Below are 25,922 nucleotides of genomic sequence, written 5' to 3' on the forward strand. Positions count from 1 at the left end.
AATAACCCGTAGTGATAAAAATAACACGTAGTGACATTGATAAAAATAACACGTAGTGACATTAATAAAAATAATACGTAGTGACATTAATACAAATAACACGTAATGACATTAATAAAAGATGTATATAATTCCAGTTGTTTTTAGAAGTAACCAAAACAGAAAACTTTTTCTTGTAATATACCGAAGATTTAAGTCTCCAAGAACGAGTCCCCCTTCAGGCAAAATGATGAATGAAACTCAAATTAATTTTTTTTTTATTTTCTAATTATGCAACGACTTGTGTTTTTAAAAAGTATCCCTTAACAAAAGATGAAATTAATACAATTCAACTCAATCGATTAATTGCTTGTTGAGTTTTTAAGGGATTTATTTTTTTTTCACTGCCAATCATATAAGAACCTTATTCTCGAAAGATATTGTTTGATAGGAAAATGATGAAGAAATGAATACAATTCAACTCAATTGATTAATTGCTTGCTGGGTTTTTAAGGGATTTATTTGTTTTTCACTGCCAGTCATATAAGAACCTTATTCTCGAAAGATATTGTTTGATAGGAAAATGATGAAGAAATGAATACAATTCAACTCAATCGATTAATTGCTTGTTGAGTTTTTAAGGGATTTATTTGTTTTTCACTGCCAGTCATATAAGAACCTTATTCTCGAAAGATATTGTTTGACAGGAAAATGATGAAGAAATGAATACAATTCAACTCAATCGATTAATTGCTTGCTGGGTTTTTGGGGGATTTATTTTTTTCACTGCCAGTCATGAACATTATTCTCGAAAGATATTGTTTGATAGGAAAATGATAAAAACAAAACCAATCTTTTCATAATTAACCAAAGAATCTTTAAAGGTTTTTCCATTAGTTTTCGATATATTGACTATTTTAATTACATTTCACATATATAGAAAAATATATTAAACGAGGTTCAAATACTTCCTTTTGTTATGTGACGGGTAATTATAGACTCTTTCCTGATGATTGTCATATGAATCTAATGGTAGCAGAGAAAACCTACTTCGAAAATATCCCTCTGATCACCCTTTACTATAACGAATATACAGGGCCATAATCAGTACATAATGCATCTATGTTTCTTATTTGTAATACTACCAGCAAGTTTTATCACATAACGTTGAAAAAGTTGACTACAATTAAATAGAATTTTAATAATAACTGGGCTGGTGTAATTACTCAGTAAGCTTTTTCCCTTTGATATTATTCAAGTTACTTTATGGCATGTATATTGAAATCAGTTGGACTATGAAAGTATTCATTTTTACAATATTTATAACTTTGAAAATCATTTATGAAAATTTTCATTCTGCTTTGCTGCTAAAATGAAAAAGAAAAAGAAATCAATCTGCTAGCATTTTCATTTTATGCCGTGATTGTAGGTGGCCTTTAAACATCAGACCTCAAAAGCTAATATTTCAATTTAAATGTAAAGTGCTGGGAACCTCGTCGTTCGCGTTTCTTTATACTATAGACGTCGTTGTCTGGGACATGCGGCGCTATTCTATACACCTGTTTAGTTCCAGGTCATTTTTAGTACATTTTTTGTTATGTAGGTTTGTATATCTATATATCAAGAAGCACTACAAATGAAACATGTATGCTGAACAAAAATATCTAGCAAAATCTAAGAAAAACAAGAGATTTATTATCTGTAATCATGTTTCATTTTAGCCCACTTTTATTTGCATGAAAACGTTATTTAGAGTACATATTCAATGTATGTCGTAGAAAGAATGAATCATCTTATTGATTGTCAACTGTTCATCAGTCGAGACTGTGTTCAAAGATCTTTAAAAGCAATTTATTGGCGAACGTTTAAGTGGCTGTCTCGTAAACTGGTATTTGATTTTAAAGCTTTTTGTTTTTGTTATGCATCTAGAAATGGCACGTTTTGTTTTTAAAGGGCACAGTTTTAACAACTTAATAATCCCTATGTAGGTACACTATATTTCCTAAGTAACAAACAATCAGTCTGGATATATGATGTCTAATTCTCCTTAAAAAAATAGAGAGAAAAAAAACAAGCAGAAATTTGGATATCCGTTTCTTCACCATATTCCTAAGAAACCATCAGTCCAAAGCTATTTTGAATCTCACCTGTTACGAATTGCTTTAATGTGTTACCAAGATAGTTTTTATTTCTTGTATATTCGTGTTAGGACGTTTATTCGGTTGCATAAGATCACACTATGGTACCCTTATTTTAAGGGTATACTGATAATAGAGACGGTTGAGGAAATTAGAATTTTAAGTTTAATTATTTTTCATTATCATACAAGTACTATATTATAGTCTTATCATAATTACAATTTATGAGAGCCTCATTTAATTCGCTTTATTAGAAATAGCCATTTTCCTGATGTTCACTTTCAAGGCACATTTTAGAGTAATTCCACATGTGATGAAATGTGATAGATATTAGTCGGGCGTGGCCTAGTAGTTAGCGTGTCAGAGTGCGAAATGATCGGTACAAGATTCAATATGGAGTGGTGCTGAACGTGCTCAACATTCTCAACTTCAGGTTACATGTGATAGTCAATCCCGTTATTTGGTTCAAAGGGCCAGACAATGTCCTTGTGGTGGCGGGTGTTGTTGGCTGACTACCATTCCTCTGATCCGTAGTTTAAAATCATAGGGAGCTATACCTGGTCTCTGACTTGATCCTATAGCCTATGTACGCATAAGCCGCCGTTAACACGTTGAAAAGTCCAATTTCCCATAGTTTCATGTATACACTTCTACTAGGATACATTTTACCTGTCTCATTCGAAATTTTTTGTACTTCGCCAGGCAAGAGTAGATTTTCTACATTTGTAATTATTATTAGTTTGATATATATATTATGACAAATTGATTTGAAAATAATTCTGCTAGTAATTTGTCGATTTTGTTTTCATGAATAAGAAAAATGGTCAGTGAAAGTATTTATAGCATACGCGTGTTTACTTCTTTGTTTGTAAAATACGGTATTCTATCTCCTAAAAACTTGGCGGATCGCGGGTTCAAATCCAAACATGCTCGCCCTTTCAGCCGTGGGGGCGTTATAATGTGACGGTCAATCCCACTAGTCGTTGGTAAAAGAGAACCCAAGAGTTGGCGGTGGGTGGTGATGACTAGCTGCCTTCCCTCTAGTCTTACAATGCTAAGCTAGGGACGGCTAGCGCTTATAGCCCTCGTGTAGCTTTGCGCGAAATTCAAAAACAAACAAACAAACCAAAAACGTCTTAATAATGTTATCAATCAAGTCAGATATGTGCGTAAGTACTACCTATCCTGGATTCAGTTGCTTTGTTTGTCTGTTTATAGCACAAAACTACACAATGGGTAATTTGTGCTGTACCCACCACGAGTGTCGAAACTCGGTTTCGAACGTTGAAGGATTTCAGATTTACGGTTGTGTTAGATAGAGGCTAATTTCCCCGTGGGTTAACTATAATAAGATATTGTTTTGAATATTTTTAAACTAACTTTTTGTGTAAATATATGTTAGAACCGCCTCTTATGTGTGTGGATCAACTTTTTTCTTTTTTTTTACTTCTGGTTGTATACATATAAATGTTTTTGGGCTTAATTGTTTATTTGTGTAGATTGGTTACACGAAAAGTTGATCAGACTAGAGAGAGCCACTTATGAAGGAGCAACAACAAGAGTGAAGTCAGTATATGGAGAAGCGGACAAGTCTGAAGTAAAGTTGGGCTACACCAAGGATCAACCATTAGACCCCTGCTTGGTCATCATTGTCATCGACGTGTTGAGCAAAGAGCACCGTAAGAGACCTCTGTGGGATGACCTTGTCATCGCTGATGACCTTGTCTTAACAGCTAAAATCGAGCAGGAGTTACAAACACAAGTTAAAGTGTGGCAGAAAAGTTTGGAAAGAAGAGGCTTAAAAATGAATGCCAGAAAAACGGTAGTCATGATGAGTGAAGGAGGTGAGAAGAAGAAGGTTAAGATCACAGATGTAAACGGGAAGTCGCTGAAACAAGTAAAATACCTTAGGTACTTGGGAAGTACAATCCAAAGTGAAGGAGAAAGTGAGAAAGTTATGAGAGACAGAATTAAAGTGGGTTGGAGGAAATGGAAAGAAGTAGCCATAGTCATCTGTGACAAAAGGTTACCACGAGCACTGAAAGACAAAGTTTATATGATCCTCTAAGGAGCCGAGACCTGGACCCTGAAGAAAAAAGAAGAAGACTTGTTGATAAGAACAAAAATGATAATGCTGAGATGGCTGTTGAAAGTGTCGCTCAAAGAGAAGAGAACGAAAAAGGAAATTAAGGAAATGGCAAAAGTCTGTGGAATAGAGGAAAAGGCAAGAGAAGCGAGGCTGAGATAGTTTGGTCACATGAAGAGAAGAGAAGAAAAACAAGCAATAAGGAGAGCATTAGAGCTGCCAGTAGCCGCCAAGAGAAGACATAAAGGCCAGTGAAGCGTTGAAAGGATGGGATTAAAGAAGACATCAACGAGAAGGGAATTACAAAAGACCTAGCAATGAACAAAGATGGCTGAAGGAGGGCAACAGGTGTGAAGGACAATGACCCTCTGCTAAAGGAAAAAAACTAAGAAGAAGTGTATGGTGTCTATAATGTTAAATTATATACATACATAACATTCTTAACATTAATTATATAATCAAGCATCTTACATTACTTATACATATATACAGGTATTTTATATATAACTTTACATTTGAGTGTTTAACGAATAATTTTATATTTAGGTGTTTGTTATCTTTACTTGTATATGTAACTTTCCCACGATTAACAATATAGTAAAGTGTTTCAAGTATTTTAATACATATCAAAGCGTGTTCTATTATAATTCATAACATTTAATTATAATTTTTCTCTTAAAACGGACAATCGATCCTACCAACGCAGCTTACTTATTTGTTTCAGAATTTCCTGCAATGCTACACAAGAACTACTTGCACATACCTGCCTGTAATTTTGAACTAATAGGCTAGAAGGGGGGAAGCTAGTCGACAGCACTCATTTTCAACTCTTCGACTACTTTTATCTGATTGAAGAAGGAGATTTCACCTTCGCTCTTAATAATAACCAACCATGAATCCTGAGATTCACTGTCCTGGCACATCCTATAAGACCACACCCAATCCTGTATCGTTTATGATAGGATTAATGTAGAGCTATCGACGCAATAATAAAACATAAAATTATTTTCATGAAACATTTTTTTTTTCAGAAATTCAGAAAACATTAAAGCATGTTTAACTTATGTAGAACAATTATGTTAGTACACTGAAGTACAATGATGTTAACATTGTAACATAATAATAACAAAGAGTACAGTTAATTATGTTCCACATTTTTTATTAGCGCAGACAATATTAAGACACTCACACTCAGTACAAACAAAACGTGTATTACAAAAATACAATTAGTAAACCACTGTGTAATAAACAATTCAGTTGTTTAACACTGTATGTCACTTAACAAGCGAAAAAGCTCATAATTTACAGCAAATTATTAACTCCAGCAGGTAACCGCGTACAAGTATTCAAACATATATAAAAAATCGAATTTGGTAATTCTAAGGTATTTACTAGTAAGACTGGCGGGCATTAAAACAAGTTATCTCTGTCTGTTACCCACAACCAGTAGAACGTTTTATGCAAGACGAATTTACTTCACAAATATGACTTTATGAAAAATCTTTAAGCCACTACTTATTAAAAGCTGGAATTACAGACTAGCATACAATACAAAATTACACACAGCCATATATATATATATATATATATATATATCACAAACACACGCACACGCTTAACAGAACTAACACGATATTGTTATTAAAGCTATATAATCTAAAGATATAGTAACGCTTTCGCTTTGTTAAGAACAGCTCTTCAGCCAATTAAGTATTAAGTAACCTTTCACGCGCACATTTGGGCTTACTTTCGAATCAAGACAATAAGTCTTAACAATTGGTAATACATTTTATCGTTTATGTATACGTATGTATCTATTCATGCATTCATGTGTGTGTGTGCGTCTATATATATATATATGCACGTATTTAGGTCATTGTACATCTTGACAAAATTTACCCCTAATCTATATACATACATATGCTTTGTAAAACGTGTTTATATATTTTTCAAACTCACAAGCTATTTTTTTATATAAAAATCCAGTACTAAATCACATGTTCTAAAGAAAAATAATTATCCTAGGAAACCGGTAGATGATCGCAGGAGACACTCATGAATAATATTTCTTTAAGGAAACAGTCTTAAACACAGCTCTAGGTCGCCAGAAGTAAAAACATTAATGTAAATAATGATAATAAAAAGTAACGATTGTTGTCTTACCAAATATATTAAGTTTCAAATATTGTTCCCTAAAACTAACATTTTTGTTTATTTTGAGAACGTTTTCAAAGCAGTTACAATTTTATTTTTATTTTTAGTAACATCGCTTCAGGGTAAGAAGGCTTTTCGCACGAGTCCTTGACTTTTTTTTTCTAATAATACTTTTAAGAAATCGTACTTAAAATTAGAACTTAGCTTGCACCTCTCTGTCAAAAGATTTATGTTTGGTAGATTATTATTTTATATTTCACAATGAAAAATATTTTACGACTTATATCACAGTGAGAAGACCTTATTTCATTGATTTTTAGCAATAGTTAACTATTTTTACTTGTGTGATTTTCCAGTTAATTAAACTTATTTTTATGAGCAATAGTTTTATGCTGATTTATATTTAAGTAATAAAGATAATGAATTAAACATTTGCACATAAAATTTTCAAAATTTAGTATACATTAATATGCATTTATTCTTATTACTGCAATATAGCCCATATACGATATTATATAAGAATCAATTATTTATTCCTTCTGTAAGCCGGTTGTAAAAATTTTTTTAAACTTTGATCTGTTTTCGTTTCGATGAAAAAACAACGTATACCAACTTATGAACAATTTATTACACCAACTTTACGCCAACAATATTCATTTCATATTCAAACAAGGATAAATATTCAGAATGCCCTAAAGAACAAAGTAAACATAATTAGTTACATGTAATTATAACATATATATATATACATACATATACATATAGAACAATTCTTGACTTTTGATATATATATATATATATTTATTTTTATTTCTCGGGTGAAAATGAGGGTATAATGATAATTGTTACATTCACGTCATAAAAATTAATTCAAACACAGTTAAAACATTTCACCTTCTGTACGCTATTGTGAATTATAAACAGAAAAAAAGTTTATGGACACTTGCTATGTTATATAGAAAACCAATACACGATTAACATAGATTATTTAGCTTGAATACTTTGCGTATTTCATTCTAATAACCATACAAACTGAATAAGTTAATGTTTATCAAATATTAATGTGCAAATTTATTCACACGTACGTTAAGTACTCTAAACTTCTAAAAGGAAGTGTTCTTTAGTTTTGGTTATTATACAAAACGCGTGTTTAATTTTTTAGAAAAATTCATGTACCAAACTAACTTCAGTAGTCTTTTTTTTTCGTTCAGGTTTACTTCAAAATTGGTATTGTTACCAGCAACAAACCTATTATCAATTACAACGCTAAATATAATATATAGCCAAATATTGTATTATTCACAACTAAACAGAAATTATACAACGAGATCGATAATAAGGAGAAATTATTCAAATTTAATGTTGCTAACTGCAACACGAAGAGGATTTAATATCGTTAATATAGTGTTATTACGTTGATTTTATTAGTGTTATTGCGCTGATTTTATTAGTGTTATTAAGTTGATACGTAACATCATCTCCTTGTGTGAAGCACATTTTATTTGCAACTTTAGAGAATATATGTTTTTGTAATGAATTTTGTGTGGTTTGTACATCAGGTGAAGATTTTGTCACCTATTTTGTTCGTTCTTGAATAACAATGTTTTCCAAACTTTAGCCCTCCCCCCCCAGTGGCACAGCGGTATGTCTGCGGACTTACAACGCTAGAATCCGGGTTTCGATACTCGTGGTGGGCAGAGCACAGATAGCCCGTTGTGTAGCTTTGTGCTTAATTACAAACTAACAAACAAACCAAACTTTAAATAGAGGCATCCCCTATCGCAACAAAGTTTAGGTTGCGCCCCCTTCACATTAAAATAACTTTCGTAAGTAATAACAGCAAAATCAACATTTTCTTTACCTGTATTTAATAATTTTTTTAATTAAGAATACTCTTAAGAAATGAGTAAATGCGAGGGCAGAAAAATAAAGCTTTGAGAGTAAAGTGATAGTTTTGTTAGGTTATCATCGTCTCCAACTCTTTTGTTTCTTCCTTCGTTACTTATGGGCTCTCCCGCCAAAAGGCCGTCCTCCTCCCATCCACCAGTACGCGCGCCATAGTTTGGAAAACACTGACAAAAACAAGAGATGCGTTGAAAACAACGTACATTTAAAACACTGCTCTCCATTGGTAATAGCATTAAGTAAAAATTTTCATGTCCATACGGCGTCTTTCAGGAGAAAATTCTATGGTTCAGACAAAATGTTAGTAAATGATTTCATTCCAATTTGTGGAGGTTGGCCACTCGTCTTGTTACACTGCTTAGTTGTTACAATGTTGTCAGTCGAAGTGCGGATAGAACTGGAATAGCGACTACGAACCATCGGAGTAGTTAACCTCGTCCTTCGTTTCGCTCTCCGAGGATAACACATCTGCCTCAGATCAGCCTGCAATAGAAATGTTCAAGTAAATGAGTTTCTTTGGATAAAGGAAGGTGTTTCTAGGCTTACAATTTTCATCTTCAATTAGTCAATCTTTCCTTCAACAATCGAATAGTGGACAGATATAAAGGCAATCAGATCGAAAGGTAACTCTGATAGACAGATAGCTAGATAAACAGACAAATATAAAGAGATGGACAGACGGAAAGGTATACAGATACAACCATACGCATAACTATACAAACTCACAATCAGTTAGCCGTACGAACAAACAGACGGAAAGATAGTTAGATAGAAGAAGAAATAAATAAACTAATAAAGAAACATACAAACCATCAAATAAGTAAAACATTGAAAGTTTATGATATATAAATAGCTTTACAATGAAGGAAAAAATGATAAGGGTTGAGTATGTTATAGTAAAACTATATTAAATATGCAAATAAGCAAGCCACGACCACATCTTGTTAGTGATACCACTAAAAACTAATCGGTTTGGGGAATGGTGTGTGACAGTCCTTTTGGGAATTGTGTGTAACAGTTCTTTTGGGAATAATGTGTAACAGTTCTGTTCGGAATAGTGTGTGACAGTCCTTTTGGGAATTGTGTGTAACAGTCCTTTAGGGAATTGTGTGTTACAGTCCTTTCCATCGTACAATATTCATACTTTCAGGTCATAAAAATATGCATAGATGGGTATTTAGAAACTTCAAGAAGGGAATACCCCTTGTATACTTAATGGCATAGTAAAACAAAGAAACATGGATCAGTTTGAGGACCTTGGGCCATCTAGAAAAATACCCACAACAAATCATACCTCAACCGTAGTAATCAAAGTGCGGCGTCTTGTAACAGGCGACAATTCATAAAGGTCGATTTTCACGACATATCTATCTAACCGTTACATACCTCAAAGAGCTGGAAAAAGAAACAGATATTTATGCTATTCCATACGAAGACATACTGATCAAGTCGCCGACCCAGAGCCTATTGATTTCAGTGCGATCGAACTGTTGAAACGGCCGCTTGAATACCGTCATCCTTGCAAAGTATATGTATTATGGAAAGCCTTCAGGAAGGAATAGTGTGCTTGGACATGACAGCCTTACAACATAGTCTTTTGCGATGGCAACAACACGGTACGGTCGTCAGTTAGAGCATGACCAGACGTGACGACATCGATGGTTCAATATCATGTACTCAACAGTCTTCATGTTAATGCATTAAATAAAAACGATATTTAGTTAAAATAACAGATAAGCTCGTTTATAGACTAGATAATTATAATACAAAACTTACTTTTGAAATAGAACTTTCAGTGACTCATCTGAGCTACATAAATATTAAACAAGATATAATGACCAGGGTCTTCAGAGTATGTAAATCAAACAAGCATTCCGTGATAGTCACAAAATACACGTTTGCTGAAAGGTTACCTAGATTCTAGAACGAAAAAGTGGACCCATATTCTTATAAAAGACAAAAACTACACCACTGACTATAATAGCATTATAAATACTCCTAAACATTTGCATTGACTTGTCATTCGTTGTGTCATCATTTTATTTTAATGAAGTGGACATTGCCATAATCAAGTGTGGAAAGTTGTCTGTCATTCTTAAAACTCTAGCAGTTTATCAATATGTATCATTATGACAGAGCATGCTCAGTTCAAACCTTATATGGTACATATTTAGTTTGTTTGTTTGTTTTGAATTTCGCGCATACACTGTTCACTTGTATCTAAGCCTGTAATGTACGTTGACAAGCTACAAGTTAGACCTGAAGATATGGGTCAACTCGGATAATCAAACAGCTTCTACATCAGATTCAGTCAGCAAGACGTATACTAAGCTTTAGACTTTATAACCATATATTCAAAAATATATCATAGTTATCTAAAGTACTAGTTACGGTATTATTGATGCGATGTCTGTCTGTTTGTGTTTGTTCTAAAGCAAAACAACAGTGGGCTGTCTGCGGTGTCTACCGCGGGGAATAGAACTCCGGATTTTAGCGTTGTCAGTCCTTAAACTTACCTCTGTCCCACCGGGGAATGATTCTTTGTCATTAAGGGTTGCATGGTGGAAGGACACGTTTATATTATCCATAACGAAACCACCTCTTCGGTTTCTTTGAAGAAATGTGGGCTTTTTGTATATATCTTTATTGCGATTTATTTAAGATCGCAATAATTGCGGAAACAATGAAAAGGTCAAAGAATTAACACAACGTTACACTGATGACTTCGACATAATTATAATATTTAATATACACGCATGTATCTACGTGTAAAGTGTGCCTGTAGTTTTATGTTTGTTTGTAATTAAGCACAAAGCTACACAATGGGCTATCTGTGCTCTGTCAACCACGGGTATCGAAACCCGGATTCTAGCGTTGTAAGTCCGCAGACATACCGCTGTGCCACTGGGGGGCGTGTAGTTTTATGAAGTTAATAGTTACTGCAGCAGTTGCCACTTCTGAACTTGTATTTTAATTATTTTTTACAAATAATTATCTTAATTTTATGGTTGTCACCACTTTTGCTCAATATAGTTCACGTGTAATGTTTTACAGTGTTAAGTACGTTTAAATATGCAAATCAGCAAGTTACATGAAACCCACAGCCTATATAAAGTCACGGTGGAATTGGATGTAACAGAACTAAATTTTGATATAGATATATTATAAAAAGCTGCAGAGAGGAGGTGTGTATTCTGAATATGACATCCTCACGATGGGGCCTTTTGCAATAAAAACTCTGCTGCATGGTTACTGTCAAGATGCATGGCTTTCAGATAGAACATTAACAAACTTGACGACTTGGACTATACCGACGTGGTGAGCTCCGAAACTGTTATAATATAACGTGCTCAACCTCTATATTCCTTGGATTATATAATATCATTGCAATGTTTGCAATCAAATCACAATACATTTTTAGGCTTCATTTATAGACTTTAATAAAATTCAAACAATTATATATATATTTATTTGTGGTTATAAATAATTTATACTCATGTTAAGCATAGCCCTTATAATGGTTTTGTAACTTCAAATAGTAATATCTGAAAAGATATTGAAGGAATGAAAATTTTTAACTTTGCCAGTGATTTGTGTAAATGCATTGAAGGTAAATTTCAAATATATAGTGGCACAACCTATTAATTTGTATATAATGAAAGTACAGGAACACCAAAACATATCTATAGCCAGTAAGTAATACTCACCCCTCTCAAAGGAGAAAACAACTACATGCTAATATTCAAATTCATCTTGGATTTTAGTGAGACTTTTGTTCAATATAATTTGTAATCTTTAAGGGCTTACGAACATTTTAGATTTGTTCAAAAGTCCAAAAATCCAAAGAATAATATTCTGGCGAACTTAAGCTACAAAGCAACCTCAAGTTCTTAAAAACACATTAATAAAAGTTCTTAAAAATACATAAATAATGTTTTATTTATTTATTTATTCAACCACGTCTATGCAATATCCGCTTGATAAAGTAACTCCTTGTTAGAGTGTATATGTAATTATATGCAAGAGGTTGATTCTCGTAAGACGTTGAGATTAATAAAAACACACACATATATTCGTATTTCCAGTTTGGTTTAGATAAGTTATCAAAGAAAAAGCAATGACCTTTTAGCGCAACATTTCCAGCATTTTTCTTTTTTCATTAGCTTGTTATGTAAATAACATTTAATCAAATGTTGACGTTCATCTAGTTTCTACAGAGTCCTCTAGTGAAGTACAGAGATGCAATACCGTAGTGTACTTTTCTTCTGCTCAACCAACACTCCATCGAAAATTACATATAAATAATATTGTTAAAGGCAACTGAAATAATACTTATAAAACAGTAACTAAAAAATAGAAAACGGTAAAAAAGTCTTCTTTTATAAGTCAGGCTTAATATTCTTCACTTTTCTGGGCCTAGTTATGTTGTAAAACCACCATTAAAAATGAAGTAATGAAGAAAGACTGTTTAGATGGTATTATGAAGGTGTTAACTTTCGTTAAAACAAATGCCTTTTCTTAATACACATTTTGTAATATCTTTTATGTCACTAAATTTCCTGAGGATCCAATCGATTTCAAAGTAAGTTAGAATGAATATTCAATTAAGAGTTCGGGAAAAAAATTAAAGGGTTTCATATGTAATACTCGCACAACAACGACTAACAAATTGGAAGATATTAATAATACGTTTCCTAAATATTGTAAATAATTTGAAGAATATGCAAGCGCCCCTTATAATATTAAATACAGTACCGTTAAAGTTGAGTAAAAGAACTTCTGCCTGCTGATGCGGCGCACTTAAGCTATCTATATAATTCTGTTGTTATTATAGAAAACATCAGGAAAAGTGGAGAAACAACTTGAGATAGCTATGTCCCACGTGTGACACAAAGCCACAGAAACAGATGCAAAAAAAAACTATTAGTACTTAATACGATATTTCATTGACCGCTGAACAAGATACGAAAATCAGCTCAGGTTGCAAACCTTATCACTCGTATCAGCCAACTTATATTTAGTTATGTTCATGAGGCTAAAAATAATGATAACCAAACCTATAACTCAGCTAAGATAAGTCAGACCTGCTCTAAAGATAAATGTGACGTAAGCCATCGAAACACCATCTAACAGGTTAGATATACAGCGTGTTGGTAATGGCTACAAAAGATTTCTTTAAAATGTTTGTGTAACACGGTTAAGGGAATTTCCAGAGCACCTTCAAGTGTCTAAATACTGTATATACGTAGTGATATACCACTATGTGTAGATTAAATTATTTTCTACCACTAAACAAAATATCACTCATGCCAGAGGTGACGTGCATACAGATTTCACTGGCGTCGGTTACATAGTTACAAAGTCCTAATGAAAACTCTCAAACTAAAAATGATTATTCTCAAATGACAAATCCTTAAACATAAATTTCATTTGAATTTCGTTTATACGGCATTTTTAACATAATATTAACTTGAAGATTTAACTGGAAGTTATTTGTTATTCAAAAATTTAATGTCAATATTGTCAAAGATCGTAATTTAGTGTCAACAAAAAACACGTGTTTGGCATGTTACCCCATTACATATGTAAGGTTGGCCTCCTAGTTTTTTTTTTGTTTTGTTTTTCTAATTACTAGATAACATTATAGTATTAAAGATATATTCGTACAAGATTTTGAAGTGGTATTTGGCCACCACAGTTTTTTTTTACAGATACTGAAAACAGGACAATTCTTAAAGGCTGCTCTAGTTTAACAATTGTTTTCTTTAACTACGATTATAACTCATGTAACGATATATACGATTACAGCTTATAAAAGAGTTCTCTCAATAGATTTCCACAATAAATTACATGGATCCAACATTATAAGGTGAACAGCTGATGATTAGTTTAAATTTTAACACTACCTATATTTCCCGTTCAAGAGGTAAAGATTATACCTCTTACTCTTGGTCACCAACAACTGACTTGGGAAAAAAACAACCTCTAACTTTCACCAAAACCACTTTCAATTAATTAAACATTATCTGAAAAACATTTGGGCGACAAACAGTCAATTTTATCGGGCACGAATAACAAATAGTTGGTCTCTTTCTTAAATAAGTAAACATTAAAAATATTTGAAAAATTATCAATTTTATAAACTAATAGAATATAGTTTAGAGTTAATAATAGCAGGAACAGGAAGAAAAAAAGCATATATTACCCTGAAGTTCTCGCTCATGAAGCAGTAAATAAAAGGGTTGACGAAACTGTTAGCCATGGAGAGCCAATGACAGCAGAAAAAGGCGGAGACAAAAATAATGTATTCTTTTCGGCTCTGAACAATTATAAAGCTTTTTTTGAAGTATATCAACATGTTGAAGGTGTGAATTGGGAGCCAACACACAGCAAAAAGCAGAACCACAACAGCCAGCATCTTGATAACCTGGAGACAAAAATATGTTTTTTATTTTTGAAAATGTCAAAACTTTACATGACAGTTGTTGTTTCTTTTCGAATAAAGTTTTTATATTGAGAATTACTTTTTGTTCTTTAAAGTAGGAAACAGTCTCTAGAGTTAGAGCAGTGAAAATTCCAGGTTTGGGGAGTATCAAGTTTAATCAACTGTACATAGTGAGAAACTAAAAGGGGGACTAGTTGTATGCCAGTGTCGGTGTGCAGTTTTAACAAGAGGGACTAGTTGTAAGCAAGTGTCGGTGTGAAGTTTTAACCCTCAAACACAGAGAACGCCTCAGAAAAATTTATAACACTAAACTTCATCCCACTTCTTTTTAGTAAGCTGATTTTTACAAAATATTTCAGGAAATGCTACACATGTGTAAAAGTGTTTCTAGTATATCTTAGTGTAAATTTAAGAAATTTTTTCACACAATAAAGAGATCAACGAACCAAGAATAAATGGACAAAAAAAAAGTCATGTAAACTATGAAATTACTATAACGAAGACCATTAAGATAATGGGATAAAAATTCCATACGCTCGTATGATGATGCTTTTATATTTTTACCAGTTTTGATAACTGGGGTGAAAAAAGCCTTAAGTATTAATCTGAATAATAGAATATGTTTTCTATATTTCTAGGAGTGGATTATGTAACTATATGTAGATTTATGTCATCTTTTATGCGTTTACAGCAAGGAGACACTTTTGAGCTTAGTTGTTTTTTTTTCTTTTGTGTAATTAGTGGTTCGAAAGGCTTAACTTTGCCTCTTTCAAGAACAAACAAAAGAATATTTTGCACTGCTCTAGTCCAGCAGTAAGAGACTGAACCTTGTTTTAGCATACGTGTAATACTTCTTGATGATATTCTTACATAATGAAGACTGAACCTTGTTTTAGCATATGTGTAATACTTCTTGATGATTTTCTTACATAACGAAGACTGAACCTTGTTTTAGCATACGTGTAATACTTCTTGATGATTTTCTTACATAACGAAGACTGAACCTTGTTTTAGCATATGTGTAATACTTTTTGATGGTTTTCTTACATAACTCAAGGGTGTTGATTACGAATCTGGAGATGGCGCCACGTTTTGAGGTATTCAACATGACGCCTAAGATGGCTGCTAAAACTGAAAAATTGCAATATTTCAGCTTCTAAAAGTGATAAAGTAAAATTTTTGACATTTAGACCTGGGTTTATGGGATCTAAGAAGACAAACTTGATGTTAAAAGTGCAATGATTATAATATGATTTAACAAATGTTATTTTAACTAGTAGAATGACTACCAAGGGAATGTTAAAAAAAGAGTCGTATGGATGTCTTTGCCTGAATCTGATTAAGCCACAGACGACAAACCTATATGTTCATTCAAAATAAAATTGTAAGCATATACTTGTGTATGCGCTATAAAAAAAAGAAAAAGTGTACATTTTCACATATGTTGTTGCTATGGGCAAAACTGCTGAACATTCATAGTAACAATTTTCCTATTATACTGTAGGCCAATAAATACTTTAATACAATCCTTTAATTCAAGAAATCTACCAGAAGAACAAAAGTTTTCCATATCATAATAAACAGCATACCAATCTGTCAAATTATGTAAAAAACCACCCAGAAACATTACACGCGTCAAAACAAGGTTCAGATAAAAATTAGGCAACTGGACTACTTAACATTTAGATTAGATTCACAAACATCTTTTAAAAGGCAAACTGGTGTCTTTACCTGTTTTACACTCACAAAAAACAAATGTTTAAACAACTCTACTTATTCAATTATATTTTAAAAGATCTGCTGCTTTTAATCATTAGTAGCTATGTGTTATTTTTCTATTAAGCTTTTAAATTAGTTACATTTATGGATAAAATGAGAAAATAAATAATTTGCACACTTTGATGCTTTTCAAACATTTTAGACTACAATAGTTTAATTTGATAGACAGAACAAATCAAAAATAAAAGAGGAATGGAATGTTTTAATCAGTTTGCACGGAACTGTATATTGAATAAAACAAGGCTTCTGGTTTTTACGATTGTTTCTTAAGCGTTATATTACTTATCTTACTTCTTTATTTAGCTTCGTGAAAAGGAAATGTCCACATGAATAAATATTAAATAAGGTGAATATTGCTCATGTTGATTGTTTTTCTGTTTACCAATATATATATATAATTTTTTTAGCGACAGACAAAATAGAAACTATTTTATTTGTTTGTTTGTCTGTTGTTAACCAGAAAGTTATACGATGGATTATCTGTGCTCTGCTCACTGCGAGGATCGAATCCCGAATCTTATCGTTAATATCCCTCGAGCTTACCGCTGAGTCATCGAGGAACAAATTAGTTATGGCATAATGGAACCATTTAGACTACCAACGGAAACATAGTTACTTAACATGTTATTCATGTTAATATCAATTTTATAGAAATATTAACTACGACTTCAGTCAAAGAGTCCCAAGTGGCACAGTGTATATCTTCGGACTTACAACGCTAGAAACCGGGTTTCGATACCCATGGTGGGAAGAGCACAGGTAGCCCATTGTATAGCTTTGTGCTTAACTTCAAACGAACAAACAATCAGTCAAAGTACGATTCCAACCTTATTTAATTAAATGAGACTTAATACAGACGCATCAAGTTTTAGATAATAAATAATCCACAAAAAAATATTAATCAACCAGATAAAGTTTCCGAACAAGATATTTCTTTTAATAAGGTGTGTTACTGATGAATACATATAATAATAATTAGAATGTTGCACAACAAGTGGCGTTTTTTATAAAGAGCCTTACCTTGGTCTTCGATTGAAGCTGTTGTTTATCCCGATCATCATGAGCATTACCTGGTGCACTATGCTTCCACATCTTCAAGCCAATCGTAACATACGTGTAGGTTAAAACCAACAATGGGATGAGAAATGTTACAGCGAACACGACGAGTGTGTAGACCTAAACCAGAAACACATAAAGACATATCCCTCTTAACATGTATACCGGAACAATACTCTCAGATTCTAGTTTTCGTAGAATTTTAATAAAATTAATTCATCTATGTGATTGGTTTAGGTCTACACACTCGTCGTGTTCACAAACACATAAAGACATATCCCTCTAATCATATAGATGAATTAAATTTTATTAAAATTCTACGAAAACTAGAATCTGAGAATATTGTTCCGGTATACATGTTAGTGAATACGACGAGTGTGCAGATCTAAATCACAGACACGAAACACATAAAGTATTTTATTACACACATAAATGTAATAAGTTTTATTAAAATTCTGTTTGGGTATAATCATATTTTGAGACGTCTAAAATTTCTCAAGCTATGTTAAGTGGGTTTAGACAGTAGCTCTGCTAGTGGTATAAACATATAACACAGTTTCATACAAATGTAAAATTTCTATTATCAGGTAAAACTAGGCACGTTTCTTGTAGTTATGCTGTTAAGGTATTCCTGATTTATGTACGTTCTGCCACATTAGTTCACACTTTTAGGCCTGTTAACAATGTATACTACATTTCGGGGCCTGTTAATAACGTTAAGGTATATAATAATGTTAAACGTATACTAGTCACATCCGTAAGTTAGACGGTATCATTTTATTTCAGGCATATAACTTCATGGCGATGTTAGGGTATACTATGTGATATCAGATTAGCTCATGCATATAGCTTTATGGTAGTGTTAAAGTATACCATACGTTATAAAAATAGTTCAGACGTATAACTTAAAAATGATGTTAAGGTGTTATCAATTTAGTTCAGGCATATAGTTTTACAGGAGTATTAAGGCATACCATAAGTTTTAAAAGTAGTTCAGGCTTATAACCTTAGAATAATGTTGAGGTGTGTCATGTGTTATCAGATTAATCAAAGCATATTATCTTGCGGTAATAGTAAGGCTCATTTAATTACTTGTCATCAGAAAAGTTGAGGCTTATAAGTTTTGTGGTATTATTAAGATATACTTAAGTTATATTGACCTAGAAAATATGTGTCATGAGACGAGTTTTCGTATATTAACTGCTCTTGTATGTATAATTAAGTTTGAAATTGGTATTTTTGTACTTATCATGATACCTCACATCGGTATACCACAAATCGATCAGCAAGTTTCCTGTTTTGTCTTTTTTAACTGTTTTTAAATTTCTAAGTTAATAACTTAATTAATAAATCCTAAAATATGATATATTGCAATACACATAATATCGCTTTTATTTTATAGCTTTAATATATTATCTCATACATTTAAGTATTTGTTTGAAATATAAAGACAATCAAAGTTTCTAAAGTTAATCACCAAAAATATATTACATTCAAATGTCATTACAGCTGTTAAGACATTCAGTTAACCAAATCCTTGTTTACATCACTTGGATGAATTTGACGTAATTAATCAAGTTTAAAGAAGTGTTTTAATGAAGTCGTCACATCTCATGTCTTAAAGTTATATTCTTAAGTGATATAGAAATTCATTTAACTTTAAAGGAGAATATAACATTTTTGCTTGGGTTGTATTCGTGGTATCCTTTAACGCCTTTATGAAAGATTATTGGTATCCTTTTCCAGCAACACGTTTAACGCTAAAAATTTAACTATTCTTTAATCGTACTATTCAAGCTCGGCCCGGCATGGCTAGGTGGTTAGGGCCCTCGACTCGCAATCTGAGGGTCGTGGGTTCGAATCCACGTCCCACCAAACATGCTCGCCGTTTCAGCCGTGGGAGCGTTATAATGTGGCGGTCAATCCCAATATTCGTTGGTAACAGAGTAGCCCAAGAGTTGGCAGTGGGTGGTGATGACTAGCTGCCTTCCCTCTAGTCTTACACTGCTAAATTAGGGACGGCTAGTGCAGATAGCCCTCGTGTAGCTTTGCGCGAAATTCATAACAAACAAACAAACAAGCTAACATGTTGAATCTTTTATTATTCCCCTCTTAATTGTATTGAGCAATGCGCGAAATTCAAAACAAACAAACAAATATTCAAGTATTATATGAAGTATATTCTGAAACAAAGCAGAAATTGCTATTTTTTTAAAAGGTCTTTTTATTACCAGTTAACGGTGTTGTTGGAAAAAAAGTGCTTGTTAAGGAAACGTTTATATTACAAAAGTAGGACAAGTGGTAAAATATCAAATAACACCACTTAAATGCTGAATTAAGCGTTAAAATATTTTATAACTAGGAAAAAACCTAATTTCCAGGATACTTAAAGCGTAGAAAATTATATTTGTGATTTCAAACTCATTATGACCAATTAGAAGCGCATTCCCTAGATGATTTTCCAGTTCTTGGCATTATGACCTATTAAAAGCGTATTCCTTAGAAGCTTTTCTGATTCTTGACATTATGACCAATTAGAAGCGCATTCCCTAGATGATTTTCCAGTTCTTGGCATAATGACCTATTAAAAGACGTATTCCTTAGAAGCTTTTCTGATTCTTGACATTATGACCAATTAGAATCGCACTCCTTAGAAGCTTTTCTGGTTATTAACATTATGACCAATTAGAATCGCACTCCTTGGAAGCTTTTCTGGTTATTAACATTATGACCAGTTAGAAGCGCATTCCTTGGACTTTTCTGGTTCTTGGCAGTTTATTTACTACTAGCTTACATGCATTAATGTGTTTTTGTCGTTTTTTATGAAGCCGTAGGTTTATCTTGAAATCAATATCTTACATTTTATAATGCGTTTTACGTACCTTGAAATATATAATTTCTAAAAAATGTATTCTTTAAAATCTTTGTTACCACATGTTCTAAACTAAACATACTTTATGTTTGAAACAGAAAATACGCCTCTACCATTTATTCGACGTGTATTTAAAGCAAAACTTCTACCAGTTATTTTCCACATGTAATGTACATTTGGGACTATTTATGTGCAAAGAAATGACTATTTTAAACGCATTTCATGTAAAAAAATTGCTCTTAACTTTATTCCATAGGATATTTATGTTTAAGTCAACACTTTCACCTTTCGCTCTAAACGTGTTTTTTGTTAGAATAATACATTTTTATATTAAACATGTTTTATGTAAATTATTGTATCCATATATTATGTTCAAAATAATTTATCCGTTATTCTATGCGTGTTTTATGTTAGAATAATATTTACCTCTGTATTCTAACCATGTTTTACATAAATTATTGTATACGTATATTATATTCAAAATACACATAACCTTTATTCTATGCATGTTTTATGTTTGCATGGTATTTTCCTCTTTATTCTAAGTGTATGTATATATATCATTGTGTATGTATATTATGTTTAAAATACATGTACCCTTTATTCTGTGCATGTTTTATATTAGAATAATAGTTAACTCTGTATTCTAAACGTGTTTTATAAAAAGTTAAACTATGTGTATTTTATGTTTCAAAATATATTTTGCTATTATTTTTATCGGCAACATAGAAATTAAAAATATATTTGTCCTTTATGTAAAACGTGGTTTTATTCATAATAGTGAAACAGTCATGTGTTTTATACAAAACAGTCTTCATAACATTTACCTCATATGCGCATCTTGTTTAAAGCGACTTTTTTATCATTTATTTTATGTATACATTTTAACGTATAAAATAATTCTATTCTTTAACATTTAAATCTATATATTTGAAAAAAAGTACCATTAACAAAAACGTTTATCCTTCTTCCTAAATGTTTTCCATTTAAATTAGTATCTTTACCTTGCTGCCAAATTCATCCATAACTTCATTACAGTCGTAGAATATCTCATTCTGTATGTAAAAAACTTCAGCTCGTCCATGGATCAACTGGACACTAGACACTCCAGAAGCTACAATCCATATGATGGCGATAATAATCCGGCCTCTGGTCTTAGTCCATTGAAAGCCAAGAGGATACATGATCGCGTAATACCTACGTGAAAACATCAATTTGACATTTTTTTTACTAATAAAATACATAAAGAATAAACATGATTAACATGGAAACATACTTCGTTTTATATAACATACCTTTCTTTCGAAATTGTCAAAGTTTCGCTTATTTTTAGCGGTAATAAGTTTAGGTGTGAGACTATTGCAATAAAAATTATCGCGTTATTATTTTATAGAATATTTTTCCTTCCCGCAAATGAAACTTTAAAATTTAAGAATTCTTCGCGTCCCTGATATTTCAACAACCTAGTTTAATGTGTTTCTCTAACGCTTTACATTTTCTATGTATTTCAGCTGTCTTGGTACAATGGTAGTAAAAAAGTGTTTAAATTAATAATAACAAATAATTATATAAGACATTCAAAGCAAAATTTTTCGAAGCAATGGGTTTTGTTAGGTAGAGTAAACCTAAATGTAAAAGACATCTCTTTCTATATATAATGCTTAACTTTATTCAGATATGAGTCGTCCTAACGAATTTTCCAAGGATGTGGGTCTAGACTGTGAATCCGAGGATTTATGATTCGCAACCCTTTACCGTAAAAATGCATTCCACTCTTTGGAATCGTGTGTGCGATACATTTGTTTTGTTTAATTTTGCGCGAAGTTACTCGACAACTATCTGCGCTAACCATTACTCATTTAGAAGTGATAGACTAGAAAGAAGACAGTTAGTCAACATCACCCATCGCTAACTCTTTGGCTACTCTTTTACGAACGAATGTGTAAAGTTTAGTATACTCTAATCCCTTATGGTGATGGCACACGACCAGACACACATTCAGCATGTAATGCTCTTTGAATAGAAGAAGGTAAACAACGCCTCTGTACCCACAAAGAATATCAAAGAAGTTTATGGGAATGTTTTGAGCATTTGTAAGTGTCAACGAGGGTTCAGCAAATTTCGTTCAAGTTACTTTAGCCTTAAAAACTGTGATGGCAGAAGCCGACATGTTGGAATTGATACTGATGCTCTGAAGACGCTTGTTGAGTCGAACCCAAGGCAACTCACTCGTGAAATGGCCCTCAAATTGCACGTCTCTCATGAAACAATACGTAAACATTTAAGGAATATGGGAAAAACTCCACAAAGAAGGTGTTTGGGTGCCTCACGAACTCTCCGATGATCATCGTTTCCTACGTGTGAACGTTGCTTCGTCTCTTCTGGCGCGGAATGCGCGTGAACCATTTTTGGACAGAATTGTCACCGATGATGAAAAATGGAATCTCTATGCGAATATAAAACGCCAAAAGCAATGGCTCAGTCCTCGACAAAATCCACCTCCGACTCCAAACCTGGACTCCATCCGCAGAAAGAGATGCTTTGCATTTGGTGGGACATCAAAGAAGTAATTCATTTCGAACTCCTCAATCCACAGCGAACTGTCAAAGTAGAGGTCTATAGTCAGCAACTGGAACGTTTAAATCAAGCCCATCATCAGAAACGCCCTTCACTCGTGAATCGGAAAGGTGTTCTTCTTCTCCACGATAATGCACGTCCACATGTGGCGCATTTAACGCAACACAAGATTATGAAGTTTGGTTGGGAAGTTCTTCCCACCCACCATATTCTCCAGATATGGCACCATATGTGTAAGATGTTAAAAAGGACATCGATATGATTTTTGCTTCAAAGCCAAGTAATTTCTTTAATCAGGGCATTAACAACCTGGTTGTAAGATGGAAAAGCATCGTCGGTAAGTATGGAGACTATTTCATTTAATAAATGTTTTGTTTTGATATATAAGTCATCGGGTTTTTTTTCGTCTACAAAAAAAAGCGACATCAATTTCTTGACGACCTAATACATTGTAACTGAGTCAAGTGGAAATATTTGGCTTCTTTTCTATATCACTTATTGGAATAATAATTTTGTCATTTGTGAGTCAAGTGGAAATATTTGGCTTCTTTTCTATATCACTTATTGGAATAATAATTTTGTCATTTGTAAGTAAAATAGTTCCATAGAATAACAAAATAATTTCAATTTTTTTTTCTGCTGTGCACTAAGTAGTAAAGAAGAAAAGTTTCAATAGACTGAATTAGTAATTACTAAGTTAAAAATATCCGCATGTCAACTGTTAACATATTCCAACGACAGAGCTGGGATGCAGTCATGCTTCCATATTTACTTCAAGTGGAATTCTTGTTACGTCGTATGAATTCTTGCGGCGTCCTTGGTGCGAATATATATTTCATAAGAATTTTAGAGCTAGAAGTCAGTGTGAGTACCACTTTAGAACGCGTCAGATTAGCTGACTTTAACTGCGTCTCTACTATAACTTCGTATACTTTTCTTGTTTTCGTTTGACATGTAGCACATTTATGAATCAATGAGTCAACAATTAGCCGGATTTTACGGCACCTTTTAACATGGAATTCAGTAGTTTTAAACAAGTAACCTCGAGTCAAAATATAGTTTTAACATGTTTCGAAGAAAATAAGCACAATAATTTGTATCATTCGCTTTTTTTTAGTCATAGTCTTAAGAGATAATAACTAAATACAAACACGATTTTTTAAAATAAATTTAGTAGAGGAGAAATGTGTTAATAATTTGCATGATTTGTTCCCAAATATGTATCATATTTTGTCAATTCTGATAGTTTCCAAAATATTAACACTTTGCACACATATTAGTCACTATTAACATTCCTCTTTAACAAAATGCATTTTGGAATAACGTTTAAAACATTAATTGGTCAAATATTAAAATATCATTTTAATATAATTCTTATAATCATCACAAAAATATTTTGAAATAAAATAATTTAAACTTAGACCTACCCTACGTTAAACTAAGAATTTCGTACTCCATATTGTGTTATATGCTAATAAGAAGCTTGTTTCAATGTGTCTTTCGCCCCCCCCCCCCCATTCTTAAGCCTAGTATAGACTTTCGTAGACATACTATGGAGTGTGATTATAATTGGCTTTTTCATCGTTTGTCAATCAGTGATTTAATTTTATGTTGATATTGAATATAAATATAAATCGTTATATATATAGTTTAATCTTATGTTTATACTGGATATAAATATAAATATAGTTATATATAGTTTAATCTCATGATGATATTGAATATAAATATAAATATAGTTATATATAGTTTAATTTTATGTTGACATTGAATATAAATATAAATATTGTTATATATAGTTTTATCGCATGGTGATATTGAATATAAATATAGTTATATATAGTTTAATTTTATGTTGATATTGAACATAAATATAAATGTAGTTATATATAGTTTAATCTCATGGTGATATTAAATATAGTCGTATATAATTTAATTTTATGTTGATATTGAATATAAATATAGTTATATATATATAGTTTAATCTTATGGTGATATTTAATATAAATATAGTTATATACAGTTTAATTTTATGTTGATATTGAATATAAATATATAGTTATATATGCCAAGACAGCGTAGTAGAAAGAAACAAGATATATTTATATGGAATATATAAACGTCTAAATTGCACTGACTTTTTAAATAAAGTGAAACTAATTATTTTCTTCATAACAAACATGCTTGTACGAGAACATGTTGGTACAGCATATGTGATTGGAAAATAAAGCATAGAGAGTATGCTATTTAATCCACAGGCAGCTGGTTATATCTAAGAATGACGTCAACGATCATGGAACGTACAATTAAAAGAATAACACTATCAGTCAATTGAATTCTGTCAATAAAAATAAATTTAAGAAGCAGGGTGTTGTAAAAAACCAGAAAATATTTCAACAAGTGAGCGTTAAAAAACCCTGTCAATACCAGAAAGAGTGTTATCAACTATTGAAAAAGGAGCACTTCAGAAAGCAAACACTATTACAAAATCACTATCAAAGAAATAGAGATTCCACCATCAACAAATACAAACGTTTCAACAAGTTGAAGTAAGACGTTGTTGATAAGATTAATACTATCAACAAAAAGACAATTACGGGAAGCATAAACACTGCAAATAAAAATTGTTAACAAGTGCAACACTAAGAACGAGCAGAACGTTGTCAGTAAACAGAATACTGTCAATAAAAGGAAAGAGTATACTAACGAGAAGAACGTTGTTTAGAAGAAGAATACTGTCAACAAGCGAACGTTTTAAAAAGTAAACATTGTCAACAAGTAAGACACTGTAAATAGAATGTGCTATCAACAGGCAGATCCTGTTGAAACAAAACACTGTCAATAAACACGAAGAACACCGCCAACAAGTACAGATCAACAAACAGATTGTTAGAAACAAGATACTATCAGCAAGTGGACAGTTTATAAAGT

General features: G+C 32.2%; 2 protein-coding genes across 2 annotated transcripts in view; one reads left to right on the forward strand and one right to left on the reverse strand.

Annotated features, from left to right (window-relative positions):
- Positions 1–2,937: 2,937 nt before the first annotated feature.
- On the forward strand, positions 2,938–4,185 carry LOC106460140. Its single transcript, XM_013919821.1, has 2 exons — positions 2,938–2,950; positions 3,617–4,185. Exons 1-2 carry the CDS (start codon positions 2,938–2,940, stop codon positions 4,183–4,185), a joined length of 582 nt encoding a protein of 193 aa, XP_013775275.1.
- A 3,952-nt stretch (positions 4,186–8,137) lies between these two features.
- LOC106460141 (probable G-protein coupled receptor 83) overlaps positions 8,138–25,922 on the reverse strand; it is a 31,602-nt gene continuing 13,817 nt past the window's right edge. The window contains exons 2-6 of the mRNA XM_022386788.1: positions 21,419–21,611; positions 17,507–17,662; positions 14,468–14,689; positions 12,385–12,541; positions 8,138–8,745 (exon numbers count right to left, since the gene is read on the reverse strand). Coding sequence (XP_022242496.1) covers positions 12,467–12,541; positions 14,468–14,689; positions 17,507–17,662; positions 21,419–21,611 — 646 coding nt within the window. The 3' untranslated portion in view covers positions 8,138–8,745; positions 12,385–12,466. The remainder of the gene's footprint in view (positions 8,746–12,384; positions 12,542–14,467; positions 14,690–17,506; positions 17,663–21,418; positions 21,612–25,922) is intronic.

The sequence above is a fragment of the Limulus polyphemus genome, unplaced genomic scaffold, assembly GCF_000517525.1.
Source record: "Limulus polyphemus unplaced genomic scaffold, Limulus_polyphemus-2.1.2 Scaffold717, whole genome shotgun sequence".
Lineage (NCBI taxonomy): Eukaryota > Metazoa > Arthropoda > Merostomata > Xiphosura > Limulidae > Limulus > Limulus polyphemus.